The sequence below is a fragment of the Sesamum indicum genome, linkage group LG10 (genome assembly GCF_000512975.1).
Source record: "Sesamum indicum cultivar Zhongzhi No. 13 linkage group LG10, S_indicum_v1.0, whole genome shotgun sequence".
In the NCBI taxonomy this organism is placed as follows: domain Eukaryota; kingdom Viridiplantae; phylum Streptophyta; class Magnoliopsida; order Lamiales; family Pedaliaceae; genus Sesamum; species Sesamum indicum.
The window spans coordinates 11,377,078-11,391,200 of NC_026154.1; the positions used below are offsets into that span (position 1 = coordinate 11,377,078).

At 33.9% G+C, this 14,123-nt stretch overlaps 1 protein-coding gene across 1 annotated transcript; it reads right to left on the reverse strand.

The window, feature by feature from the left end:
* Positions 5,597 to 7,513, reverse strand: LOC105172342 (uncharacterized GPI-anchored protein At3g06035). Its single transcript, XM_011093725.2, has 2 exons — positions 7,352 to 7,513; positions 5,597 to 6,306 (listed from the first exon to the last, which is right to left on the reverse strand). Exons 1-2 carry the CDS (start codon positions 7,416 to 7,418, stop codon positions 5,813 to 5,815), a joined length of 561 nt encoding a protein of 186 aa, XP_011092027.1. The 5' UTR covers positions 7,419 to 7,513; the 3' UTR covers positions 5,597 to 5,812.

Sequence of the window (14,123 nt, forward strand, 5' to 3'; positions counted from 1 at the left end):
TGCGGAAAGAATTGCCATTTGAAGGAGGGTTGTTTCGAACTCATTGGGTATCTAGACTGGTATAAACCGTTCTTGGAACAAAAGAAAGAGGGTGCTCAAACTGTAAACAGAGCTGCAGTAGCAAGAACTGAGAATGAGAGGGCAAATAACGCTATGGATGACAGAACAGTCAGTGAGCTAATAAGAACTGAATTCCAGAAACTAATTGAAGGATTCAAATCACAGACATACAATACAAATGCAGAAAATTATGATTTCTATAGTAAGTATCTTGAACATAGTATTGATGAATATATCCTTACCAATGCTTGGATTATTGATAGTGGGGCCACAGCACATATGTGTAATGATAAATCAATGTTTAATGAATTAAAGGCCCCTAATATAAGAAATTATGTTCAATTAGCTGATTACAAGACATCTGGTAAAATATACTGGCAACATGAAAATAGGGAACAAAATTATGCTTGAAAACGTTCTGTTTGTTCCTAATATGAAATATAACCTGCTTTCTGTCAGTAGATTATGTAATAACTCTCCTATCAGCTTCAAATTTTCTGAATCACACTGTTGTGTGCAGGACCTCAAGACTGAGGACATCATTGCCATAGCTAGCATAATAGGAAAATTGTATATTCTGATACCTGAATCTTTTGACAGAAGGCACATAGAAGGAACTTTGAATAAAGTCTGTGACATTGGACTTGCAGCATCCCTCTTACAACCTGAGACATGGCATAGAAGACTAGGACATTTATCTTATGATGTACTAGTCAAAACTGGATTAGTGAATAACAATGAAAGGCTCAATTTTCCTTGTGATATTTGCCCTCAAGCCAAACAGCAGAGAATGCCTTTTAAGCTCAGTAATTCTCACTCTAATGCATGTTTTGATCTTGTTCATATGGACTTATGGGGTCCATATAATGAGCCTTCTATCTCTAACTGCAGCTATATGTTGACTATTGTAGATGACTACAGTAGGTGCACTTGGACTTGCTTTATGCATAAAAAATCTCAAACCTTCCCCCTGATTAAAGAATTTCATAAAATGGTATTAACTCAATTTGAAAAGAGGATTAAAAGAGTTAGAACTGATAATGGCTTAGAATTTCTTAATGAGCAATGCCAAAAATTCTTTAAAGAAGAAGGCATTATACATCAAAACCACTTGTACTTATACTCCTCAACAAAATGGTGTTGTTGAGAGAAAGCATAAGCACCTGTTGTAGGTTGCTAGGTCCTTAATTTTTCAAGCTAATTTGCCAAAATTGTTCTGGACTGAAGCTATATTGATATTCACTTATATTATTAACAGACTTCCTACTTCTGTTCTTGAATGGAAAACTCCTTATGAAACTCTTTTCAACAAGCCTGTTAATTACTCTCACTTTAGAACTTTTGGATGTCTTTGCTTTGCAACAAATAAATTGCCTCATGCAACAAATCTAAATTTGACTCAAGAGCTACCAAATGCATCTTCTTGGGCTATGCCCTTAACCAAAAGGGATATAAAGTCTATGACCTGAACAAGAAAGTAGTTTTTGTCTCTAGAGATGTTGTGTTTAGAGAGGATATATTTCCTTATACTGATCAGCATAATGATCCTCTTTTTTCTTACACACCTATGGTCACTCCTGAATCTGACACAGTTGTAATAAGAGACACCAATGAAGATACTGCACCTACTCTTGACACACCTGATGTTGAACCTGATAATAATGAACAAATTGATGAACATGTTACTGAAAATACAAGCCTAAGAAGATCTAATAGACAGACTTTTAGACCAGCCAAATTACAAGATTATGTCTGTTTTTACACTGAGAAAGACAGTGATATGTTGACAGCTGAACTGAAGGGAGAAATGAATGCTTGCTTGATTAGCACTGATAATTTGCCCCAAGAACCAAAAACATATGTTGAAGCCATTCAGAAAAGAGAATGGATTGATGCTATGAACACTGAAATAAAGGCTTTAGAAGATAATAAAACCTGGACCATCATTGAAATCCCTAAGGATAAAAAAGCCATAGGTAGCAAATGGATTTACAAACTGAAACTAAAATCAGATGGGAGTATAGAAAGGTATAAGGCAAGACTTGTCGCCAAAGGGTATAACTAGGTTGAAGGAGTTGATTACATAGACATTTTTTCTCCTGTAGCCAAAGCTGTCACAATTAGGATTTTCTTAGCAGTTGCTTGTAAACAGAACTGGTTCATACATCAGCTTGATATTAATAATGCTTTTCTACATGGATACATAGAGGAAGAAATTTATATGCTTCCTCCTCAAGGTTATCAAGTTCCCAAGGGGCATGTGTGCAAGCTTAAGAGGTCTCTTTATGGCCTAAAACAATCATCCAAGCAATGGAACCTGGAATTTACTAAACAGCTAGAAAAAGTGGGTTTTGTGCAGTCTAAAGTTGACCACTGCTTATTTACAATTACTGCAGAAACTGGATTTTTTTGTTTACTTGTATATGTGGATGATGTTCTCATTGCAGGGCCATGTGAAAGTACCATTTCAGAGTTTAAAGCTCAGTTACATAACATGTTTACTATTAAAAATCTGGGAAAAGCCAGATTTTTCCTTGGCCTTGAAATTTGCAGGTCTGATACAGGGATGATAATTACACAAAGTAAATACATCAAAGACATAACAGACACAGGTATGATGCAATCAAAATCTACCAACACTCCTCTACCTGCTGGACTAAAATTGAGTGCAGGATCAGGAGAACAATTACAGAAACCTGAAACCTACAGAAGACTGTTGGGAAGATTGCTATATCTGGGCTTTACAAGACCAGATATATGCCATGCTACCCAACAGTTAAGCCAATATATGCAACAGCCGTGTAAAGAACAATGGGATGCAGCTTTGCACTTAGTCAGATACCTTAAGGGGACAGCAAATAGAGGTTTGCATTTCAATTCTACTGATTGTTTTAACTTGGAGGCTTACTGTGATGCAAATTGGGCCACTTGTAAAGAGACTAGAAGATCTCTCACAGGGTACTGTATATTTCTGGGAAAAAGCTTAGTATCTTGGAAGACAAAGAAGCAAACCACTGTCTCAAGATCCTCAGCAGAAGTCGAGTATAGAAGTATGGGATCAACTACTTGTGAGTTATTGTGGATTCACAGTCTTCTAAAGGATTTGAAGATTAATGTGCCTACACCTATTCCCTTTTATTGTGACAATCAAGCCGCACTCTACATAACAGCAAACCCCGTCTTTCATGAAAGAACAAAACATATAGAGATCGATTGTCACTTAGTGCGTGACAAATATAAGGAAGGATTTATTGATCCCAAGCACATTACCTCTAAGAATCAACCTACTGATATCTTCACTAAGACATTGCCAGGTCCCAAATTTATGTTCTTGGCTTCCAAGCTGAACCTTATCAACGTTCATCCAAGTTCAGCTTGAGGAGGAAGTGTTAAAAATGAGAGATCTCGCTGGCAGGACGTGCTGTTACTGATGTTGTTTCTGAAGTTGGATTATAAGCTTCCCTTATAAAGAAGAAGAGGAAGCCTTGGTATCGCTGGACAAGGAACACGTTTTGATCCATGGAAATGCGAGTTTATTAGTTACTTCTGTACTGTTGTCGCGTTTCATTTCTTTGTTTGATTTCTCCTTAACGCTTCTTTTAGTGAAGCACGTTTCTTCTAGCAGTTGTATGGAAACCTTTATAAAAGGCACCATAAGCCTTCATCTTCAATATAACGATAATAACAGAAACATAGATTCATTCTTGAAAGAGCAGAGCTCTCTTCTTGCTTTCCAAACTGATTCAAGAATTTCTTTTCTTTCTTTAATCATGAGCTTCCGCTGTGAAAATTTTCAAGATCCAAGTCGAAATGCCAATACGCCAACACTGACTATTGATGCACAATGTATGAACGTCCACCCCCCACAGAGGTTGGCATGCACCGTCGCCCAACATTCCTCAATCGACCAACAGTTGTACTATGTTGTGCCCATCAGCTTGGTGTTATGGCACCAACAATCGCATATGCCTTGTGCCGACCTGCATAGTCTGACACGCATGCCTGCTGCATTTGATCGAACGACTTTTCAAAGGAGTTACACTATGGGTGAAGATAGAAAAGCTGAGATGAAGATTGGGATCAGAGTGTAGTATGATGGGGTTCACAGATTGTTGCCCATGGGTAAAATTGTAACTCCAGCAGTGGCGAACAAGAAATTAGTTAAAATTCAAATATTATTTGAAGTAAATCATATAATTTATGAAAATATATTTAAACTAAACAATCATTTAAATTAGTTAACAATATATAATTATTGCAATTGATTAATATTTATATTCATATAGACAATCAAAATTTGGAAAGTGAACTTTAGTATTTTAATCTTTCTATTGTGATTTTAATTTAATTTTTAAATTTTAAATTTTTCAGAAATTTCATATCTTTTTTTATGTTTTGATATTTAAATAATATATTTTAAACACCAATTATTGAACTTTTTAAGAGAGGAAAAAACGCCAAAAAAAGCACCAAAAATAAGATTAAAACAAGGAAATTAATTCGACCACAGTTAATTAAATACCTACCAAATAGGCATTTAAGTAATGACAAAAATAGGATCCAAACATGCCAAAAAATATGTGATAACGCATTAAGAGCGTGTGGTTGCTACCTTTCACCTATTCCCAATGGAAAGGGGGTTCCGATCACGATTTTTCAACAAGAGGGAGGATGGGGAGATTTGCCTACTTTTCTAACATAAAGGAACTTTCAGCTATTTTGCGAAAATCGAGAGAGAAAATGGATTTAACCTTCTTTCTAATCATACGAAAACTTTACAAATTCAATAAACTACCAGAAATTAAAAGGAATATTCAAATTAGTCATTCTAAAACTAACAACAACCAACAATAACGTTGTGGTGTTTGCAAGCAGGAACGACAGCCCTCGGAGCTTCTTATCTAAGCTATTCACATGGATCTGATCCTCCTTTGAAACCAACGAAACCGTCGTCGTTCGGATAAGTTGTGCAACACATCTTCTGTCACTTCAGCCTGGTGGATTATTAAATTTAACTGATGGTACCGACGCAATTTGATTGCTGCCAAATTATTTAAAAATATAAGCAACCGATTATAATATTACATTATAATATTTATTTAAAACAAATAAATACAAACAACCACTCAGTAATACTATAATATTATAGAGATAAATTGCGTTAAACCTTTTATGAATAATAAAAAAATTAAAAACTTGTCAGAATACGTAACCTAATTAAATTATAAAAAATTTAGACACAACCACTCATACTCGATGTCGTTCTTGTTGTAAAGAATGAACGACGAACCCCAAAAACTCCCCCCACCTTTGAGTGATTTAATTAAAAAGGAATTATGGTTCTTCTACTAAATACGCCCCTAAAATTATACACACCTGGAAAACTTTGCACCTACAAACACCTTTCAGAGAGTGCAGTTGTCGGATCACAGAAAATCTGAAGTGTGTGTATTTTGACTTACCTGGAAAGTGTGATATAATTTACCTTAAATGGAGCACAGAATTCACCCAACAGAAAACAAAAACAACACAGCAATCAAAGATAAACAATATGCCAAATTAGCTCACCGAGAGCTTCTCATGTCCGGTTAGAATCCAAGTACAGTATACAAACGACACAGAGAAATAGGACACGACAGAGATATACACGCTGATGACAAGACGAAGTTTACCACATAGGCTACCTGAAAATAGGAAAAAACCAACTCTAGTACAACACAAACCTAAACACATAATAAGTCGCGTAGCAACTTTAATATATCAACACGAGAAATAGCATCAGAAGAAGAGTTGGCAAGTACTGGGTCGAGCCCGGTATCGTCAGCCGACCAGCTCCACTTGCGAAGCTCCCTCCGGGTGTGTTTGTGGTCAAGACTAAGACGGTCCAGTCGTCTTCGGTCCCAATGCCCGCACCCGTAAACCTGGAGTCGTTCAAGTATCTTGAATTGTGAGACTGTGTGTAGTTAGTGAGCACCAGAGTCGCAACTCGATGTGGCACGCAAACCGGCAGTATCATACCGTCTCTCGTCGTGTTGACGTCTATGTCACATTTCTTTAGAACACTAGGGTAGTTGGAGATCAGTTGCGATTGGGCTGGTGGTGCAGTGTTGGACGCACAGTGTTTGTCCTCTAATTGGTCCGCAATTTCGTCGGCCACACAATTGGCCTTATCGTGCTTGGCGAGAGCCGGAACGTTGGACGACTGCCGGAAGCTGTTGATTCCCTGTAGCAGATGATCTTCTTCTTCTGCAGGTAAGTACTATTTAGGCGATGCTTATCCATATACATAATTAACCATATAAATAAGCAGTCAATATTGAATTACAAGTCCTAGTGCACGCTACTATCATCTGAGGTCTCATCTTATTACAAAAAAGCCTCTCGATTTTGGGAAATTACACCAACACCCCTTCACAGTCAGGTTTACATTACAAATTCCCACCTATGTCCAAATCGAATTCCTACAACAAAACATATATATCTGCAAAAAGATGCAGTGTGTTTCCACAGAACTGACTTGTTTTCTTGTTTGCATTTAATACAAGCGAACATAGTACGTAGGACTCCTAGTATCCAGTTAGTTCTTCAAATATAAACAATACTGCGGAGAATTTATTGTCCAAGATCTCAATATTGAACAATACTCCGCCCCATGACATTGATTCGCTACACTTTTATAACATCATCGTTGCCAGAAATTATTGAAAATAGTCCTATAATTTTAAAAAATTCTCACTTTCAATTCCTCCCGAATAAATTCTTGCTCAGACCAAGTTTATACCTACCTAACCAATCACTTTCTCAAGGGATGGACTAATCACGGGATAAGTGTATTGCATTTGTCAAATAATTTGTCCAAATTTGGTGGGATTGGGTCCGGACTAAAATTTTTCCCTTCCTCCGGACAACTTCCCTTAGAAAGTTAAAGAAAAAATAATAACCATTCATTCATAACAACAAATTTCCTCTGCATGCCCTCTCGCAGAAATAAACAAAAATAATTAATTCAATGTCGACAAGTTCAATCATGAGTAGTACAAGACCAGTAGTCGATTAATAATTAAATACAACTTCAAATTGAAAGATTACTGTAATTTCTGCACTTCTCTTAGAAAATGAAAATAATCCCATCATCAAGAAACCCTGGAGTGCATGCAACCACTTCACTCGACTCGCAGAAAGAAAAAAACACGACAAAAAATTTGAAACAACCCTGACATTCTTAATGACTACTTGTAATAGTAAGAGGTAACCAACATAGGAGCAAATCAAAGAGTAGATATACACATACCATCAGACTGTACTGGGACGGAGAGTAGCAGAATGATGATAGCAAAACGAGCCCAACAAGACTCCATTACTGTTCCTGCGAAGAAGAAGTGTAGTGCAGGTAGAATTATATTCGGAAAGAAGAAGGCAGTGGTGGGTTCGGGAGTTTATGGGATAGTTTAAAGAAGAGGTAGATAGAGTCGTTGTTCGAATTCGACGCTGATTGTCTGTTCTGTTTGGATGGGTTTCGTAACACGTTGCTGCCATGCAAAAGATACAGCTCAGATGTCCTCTAAGCCCCTCCCACGTCCTATATATTCGTTTATACTTTATCCATTCTCAAAAGTTGTTTCCTTTGACTAAATAACCTTTGCCTCCTTTTTGTAGTATTTAATGATGTTTGATCTTGATATTGATCCAGTTATTTTGGTTCTATATTATTTTTTACCTTTTTTTGTAATTTTTGTTGTCGCTTGAATGTGTTTTCGGTTCTCTAATTATAATTTATAATCATTTTAGTTTTTTATATTTTTAGGGTTTGAAGAAGGTTTTTAACTTTTATTTTGTTCGATTTTAGAATACTGATCGTTGGATTCTGTCCAAAGTTGTCAGAAAATACAGCTGAATGTGAACAAGTATTTTAATTTGAAGAAAGTTATTTTGTTGGCTAATCAATATGCATGACGTGACAATTCTATGGTTTTAATTTTTAAAAAGGGCAAAAGACAATTTTCGTTCCACATCTATAGGCCATTTTCATTTTAGTCCCATAAATTTTTAGGGTTTCAATTTGGTCCCGTAAAACTGAAAAATTCGTAATTTCAGTCCAAATTTAGCCGGAAAAATTTGTGGGTCGCCGGAAAAAGTCACATGCCATGCATGTGACTTTTAAAATTGGGGGCTCGATCCTGATTGGCTGGAGAAGCTGATGTGGCGCATACGTGGAAATACAAAAAAAAAAAAAAACGACTCACCTCAAAAGAATGGCAAAGGCGGAGGACGGCTTTTGTCGGATCTTTGCACAGAGGTGACCAAAATGGGACTGGTCTCAAAAGATTCGCCAGAACGAGAGGCGTTCAACGATGGTCTTCTGAGCCGGTGGTTCGTTCAAACGAAGGAGAAAACGCCAGCGGAAGGTGCAGTCGCGGCGGACGACGACTGAGATTTTCGAAATGATGGATCTTTGCACCTACTTAATGAAAATGGATGAGACTAGTCCCATTAGAACCGCAGTGAGGAGACGAATCCAATGGTACCAATCCGCGATCGTGGGTCGTCCTGTCGCCGGCGAATCGACGGAAATTGTCTGCGGCGGTCAATTTCAAAGCCCAGTCGCTGTCGTGGTCGGATTGCAAAATTGATTGAGGGGTTTTGTTCTCCTTACTATGGGTTATCGAATGGTATATGTGGTGGCTAGAAATTCTAAGTAACAGCGGCGGAATTAAAGAGAGAAGGTGGCGGCGAATGGCGGGGATTTCACGATTTGATTTCCCGTCGGTTTTTTTTTTTTAATTTTCACGTATGCGCCACATCAACTTCTCCAGCCAATAAGGATCGAGCCCTCAATTTTAAAAGTCACATGCATCGCACGTAACTTTTTCCGGCGATCCACAAATTTTTCCGGCCAAATTTGGACTGAAATTGCGAATTTTTCAGTTTTACGGGACCAAATTGAAACCCTAGAAACTTACGGGACTAAAACGAAAATAGCCTATAGCTGTGGGATGAAAATTGTCTTTTGCCCTTTTAAAAAATATGGCATCAATGATCACATAGCATTAAATTATATTATTTACTAAAATTACGATTATTTGTATTTAAAATAATTTACTACAACAAATATATGGTTTTAATGGCCTATTATTAGGGGCACATTTAAAATTGGCTTGCAAAATATAATTGTGTGGACTATTTTTGTTAAACAATGCCTTTGTCGTAGAGTGTAATTTAATATTTAGAGGCACATATTTTCAGACCATTCTAAAAAAGCTCAATAAAGAAAAAAATTTTCAGACCAATTTCTTTTTTCCATTTAATAATGAATAACAATAAAGCAATGAGAATACAAAATTTGACGTTGTTTGGTTTGAAGATTTCAATGCAAAACACCCACTAAAGATCTCACGGTAAAATTGCAAAATTAATCCTGTATGTTTGGGATGGTAAAATTGGTCCCGTAGCTACGAGATTGTTACTTTTAATCCTTTATATTTAAAATTTGTAGCGATTTTGGTCCTTCCAGCCAAAAGTGATCAGAAATTAACAAATCAAATTGGAGATTAGGATTTCGGCGACAAATGGACATTACTACACAAGTAGCATCCTACGTGGACTGAAATGAAAACATATAGGACCAAAATTGCCACTAAATTAAAACATATAGGACTAAAATTGCCAGTTCAGTAGTTGCAGGACTAATTTTGTCACCCCCTATACTTGCAGGACTAATTTTGCAATTTTGCCAAGATCTCACACCAAAACACACACTTTACACCTTTCTTCTTTTCTTCTTAGCTAAATTCATCGATTTTTTTAACTAAATTTTCACTTGTTTTAGTTCAATCTTTTTATTCTACAAGAGCTCAATCTTTCACAATTTTCAGTGTCTTCGGTGCTTGGTAAATTGAGGTTGATCTCTCGCAATCATTGATTTCTTCATAAAAGTATGCTTCCTGTCTAAAAAGAACCGATGCTTGGCAAATTGAGGTTGATCTCTCACAATCATCGATTTCTTCGTAAAGATATGCTTGATGTCTAACAAGAATACCTCACATTAGATTTTTGCTAATTTCGTTAGTTGTATTATTTTTTATTATTTTGCAAAATTAGAAATTTTAGTAGAGTTTCAGACTTAGGGATTTTTCTCTAGCTTTAATTGCATAACCTATGATCTAATTCAACTTGAGATCATCCTTCGACTTTAATTTTCTGTAGCACATTCATTCGCAATTAGAACATTGAAATGCAGTAACATATTGATATAATGGGAAAAGTATTATTTTAATCTGCTAAGTATGCCTAATTTTTATTTAATCCGATAACTATATCCATTTTTGTTTAGGTCCAGTAACTTACGAAATTGCTTACTTTTAGTCCTCTGACAGATTTTCGAACAATTTTACCCCTATGCAACTTTTGAAAGGCAGTTTTAGTCCATATGCACTCATAGGGGTAAAATTGTCCGAAAATCTGCCAAATGACTAAAAGTAAGCAATTTTGTAAGTTATTGGACCTAAATAAAAATGGACATAATTATCGGATTAAAATTAAAATCAAGCATACTTAGCAAACTAAAATAATACTTTTTCCTGATATAATTTCAGAATAGTTTGAGGGAGCTTCATAATTAGTCTGAGTCACTCGTTTTAAATTTTTCAAAAGCGCATTTAATTTAACAAGATTGGGAATCTTTATTTAAAATTTTCTTATATTTATTCTTTGAAATATATTCTTTATTTTTTCAAAGTATAGATTAGAATTTTATATACTACTCATATGCTATTCAGTTTAAATTTTACTGCACCACAAAATATTTAACAATATATCTGGTAATTGATTGTGTAGAAATATAATTTTCTTATTTATATTTTTTATTGGATACATTTATTATTCGATGAATAGCAATTTACCCCCATGTGATATTGAAAATGAGCACATTACCCCCCTATGAAAAAAATACAGCAGTATAAGGAGGTAAATTGCTTCATTTTAAAAATCTTAAAAATCATAGAGGGGGTGAATTGTTGTATTTTAAAAAATACAGGAAGGTAAATTGCTATTTATTTTTTCATAAGGTGGTGATTTACTCATTTGCAATATCACAAGTAAGTTGCTTGTATTTTTCCCTTTCTCTGAGTAGCTTATAGCCTAATTAGTAATATACGGCACAAATAGTAAACACGATGTTGTCAAAAGGTCTGTTGCTCAGTTAACTTCCCCGTAGTGAAATTTGAGCTCCACAGGATTGAATTAAGTGAAGGTCAATCAGGCAATCTCGAACGGATTCACCAAGACGTTGTTGGGAGCTTCCCACAGTCTGCCAAAGCAACGAAGCAAATAAACAGAGTCAGCATCGATGATTAGATCCGAACTATCATGTTCATAAGTTAGACCCAAATGATACCACAAGGCCTATAAGTCGTGTCTCTTGTTAGATTAATCGTTGTTGTACGTGGTCTTCACGAACATATAAAAGAACTATAGTATCGGATTAAAGAAAAATTGTGAAAAGAAATAAAGAAGTATGTGATAAAAAATAAATGTAGGAGAAGGCGAGAGACAAAAAAATAAATTACAACTTATTGATTTATTAAAAATATAAAAAATTGTGAGAAAAAAAAATATGAAGGTGAGTGGAAACAAAGGATAGTGGGTTGAGAGATATGGAGTAGTGGTTGAAAGGAAAAATAAGAAATATTTAAATTATTATTGTTGATAATTTTTTTTTGAAAACATAGAAAAATCGGTACGAGCAAAAAATTTTGTTCTATATAATGGAATTAGAGAAGCCTGTAATAAAATTACCTTGAGAATACTGGGATGAGACCACCGATATCCGCCGATCTTAGATTAGATGGTTTAAGATATCTTCTTTAGCATTAATTCTAAGGCCTCGTTTGGTTCGTGTGATTAGGTATGATAAAACTATATATCATGTCTAATCACACGTTTGGTTAGTATTATTAGAGCCCGATATTAATACCGGACCTGATCTTATTAATCACAATGTATGGTATAATGAATCAGCCTATTTAACTGGTATAAGTAATCCTATAAATTAATATTAATTTTTTTTTCCTAATTTACCCTTGGATTCTCTCCTTTATCTCTCTCCTCGTCTCCATTCTCTCCCCTATCCAATCTCTCCCCTCTTTCTTCCATTTTCTCTTTTTTCCATTTACCTTTTCTGTTAGGGAAATTTGCATAATAGTCCCCTGTGTTATTCAAATATTGCTAAAAACTTACCTATATTAATTAAATAGCTAAAAAGACCCTCTATAATTATAAATCCTGTAAAAAAAACTTTTTTCGTTAAAATTAAAAAAAAAAAAAAAAGAGTTGCTTACACACGCCAGAAACGAGAGTAAGATACCATTTTGACCTATTTTTAACCTCTGACCATTTTGAATGGACAAAATTACCCCTATCTTATGCCATTATCTCCTCTGTTTACTTTCTTGATAAATTCTTTACCTTTTTCATATTTTATTAAAAAATATTACAAATACTGAACAATTAGTATTCATGAAATATTTATATATAAAAGTATCATTTCATCAAATTAAATTATTATACATTTTTTATATATGAAAATATCAAATATTTAGGATTATTATAATATTTATATGTTTTTAAAATTAAAATACATGATTTTTTCATAAAATATTATTAGTTAATTTGATTTTGTGTTGAATATATTTTGAAATTATATTATTTATATGTGTTACAGTAAATGAATTTACATGATATGTTTTTTAAATAATATTAGTTAATTTAATTTTGTATTGAATATATTTTAAAATTATATTATTTATATAAATTACAAAGAATAAATTTTTGTATTTTAATATATTTATATTTAAACATAAAAACACATAATTAATGTAATTCATATGTTAAAATTTTTAAAATTAGAAAAAGATGAACAACGTCATCGTCTTCCCAAGCCCCCTCCCCCTACGCGTCTCTGCTTCCACCTCACAGGCTCCACCTCTGCCTTTTTTCACTTCTCCACAACCGATTTGGACACTCCCATTTTCGTGATCCAAATTTGGGTGTCACTTTTGTGGGCAACAACACCCTGTCGCCTAGCAGTGATTGCTAGTGGAGGTGTTATACAAAATTATATTTATGATAAATTTACATACCTTTATCTTAATATATTTTTGAAATACATAAAATTTGGACCTTTCATTTTTAAATTGATTAGATCTTATGATTCTGATAAGATATAGAAGATCCAACTGTCAATATAATAACAATCATTTATAATATATAAGAGTATAATGAAAAATTACAAAAAAAAAAAAAATTAACGTCGTTAAGTCAAATATTCAGCAAGGGGAGAGTGTACAAAATTTTAAAAAACACAGGGGATTTTTTGAAATATCTTTAATACAAGGGTTTTTAGTTGAATTTTCGTAACACAAGGGGGTTTTATGCAATTTTTCCTTTTTGTTATTTGTGAAGCTTGTGCATGAATAAAAAAATATTTTAAATTATAATAATTTAATAATAAAAAATAGTGAAAATATTACTTCTTTCTTTTTTCGACATTTGAAAAATATTTGAGTTTTTATCATTAATTACTTAATTGAATACGTATTTCCAACTTCGACTTTATATAAATATAGACAAAAGAAAATGTCACAAATTAATTTTATTTTAAGCAATTGTATTTCAATAAGTAATTTAGTAGGATTTTTTTTATTTTTTTTTAAATCATTCACAAGCTACAATATAGAAATATAAATACCTTAAAAATATGTATTTCCAACTTCGACTTTATATAAATATAGACAAAAAAAATATATATCACAAATTAATTTTATTTTAAGCAATTATATTTCAGTAAGTAATTTAGTAGGGGTTCTTTTTCATTTTTTTTTTAATCATTCACAAGCTACAATATAGAAATATAAATACCTTAAAAATGGATACTCTTTGTAGTCGTTTTATTTAACCATGTGTTATAATTCTTTCAACCAAACATCATATTAAATTATCAAACGAAATATCCACATGCAATACCTCAATATCAAACGATGGATTAGCATATTCGAATTGCCTTGCCC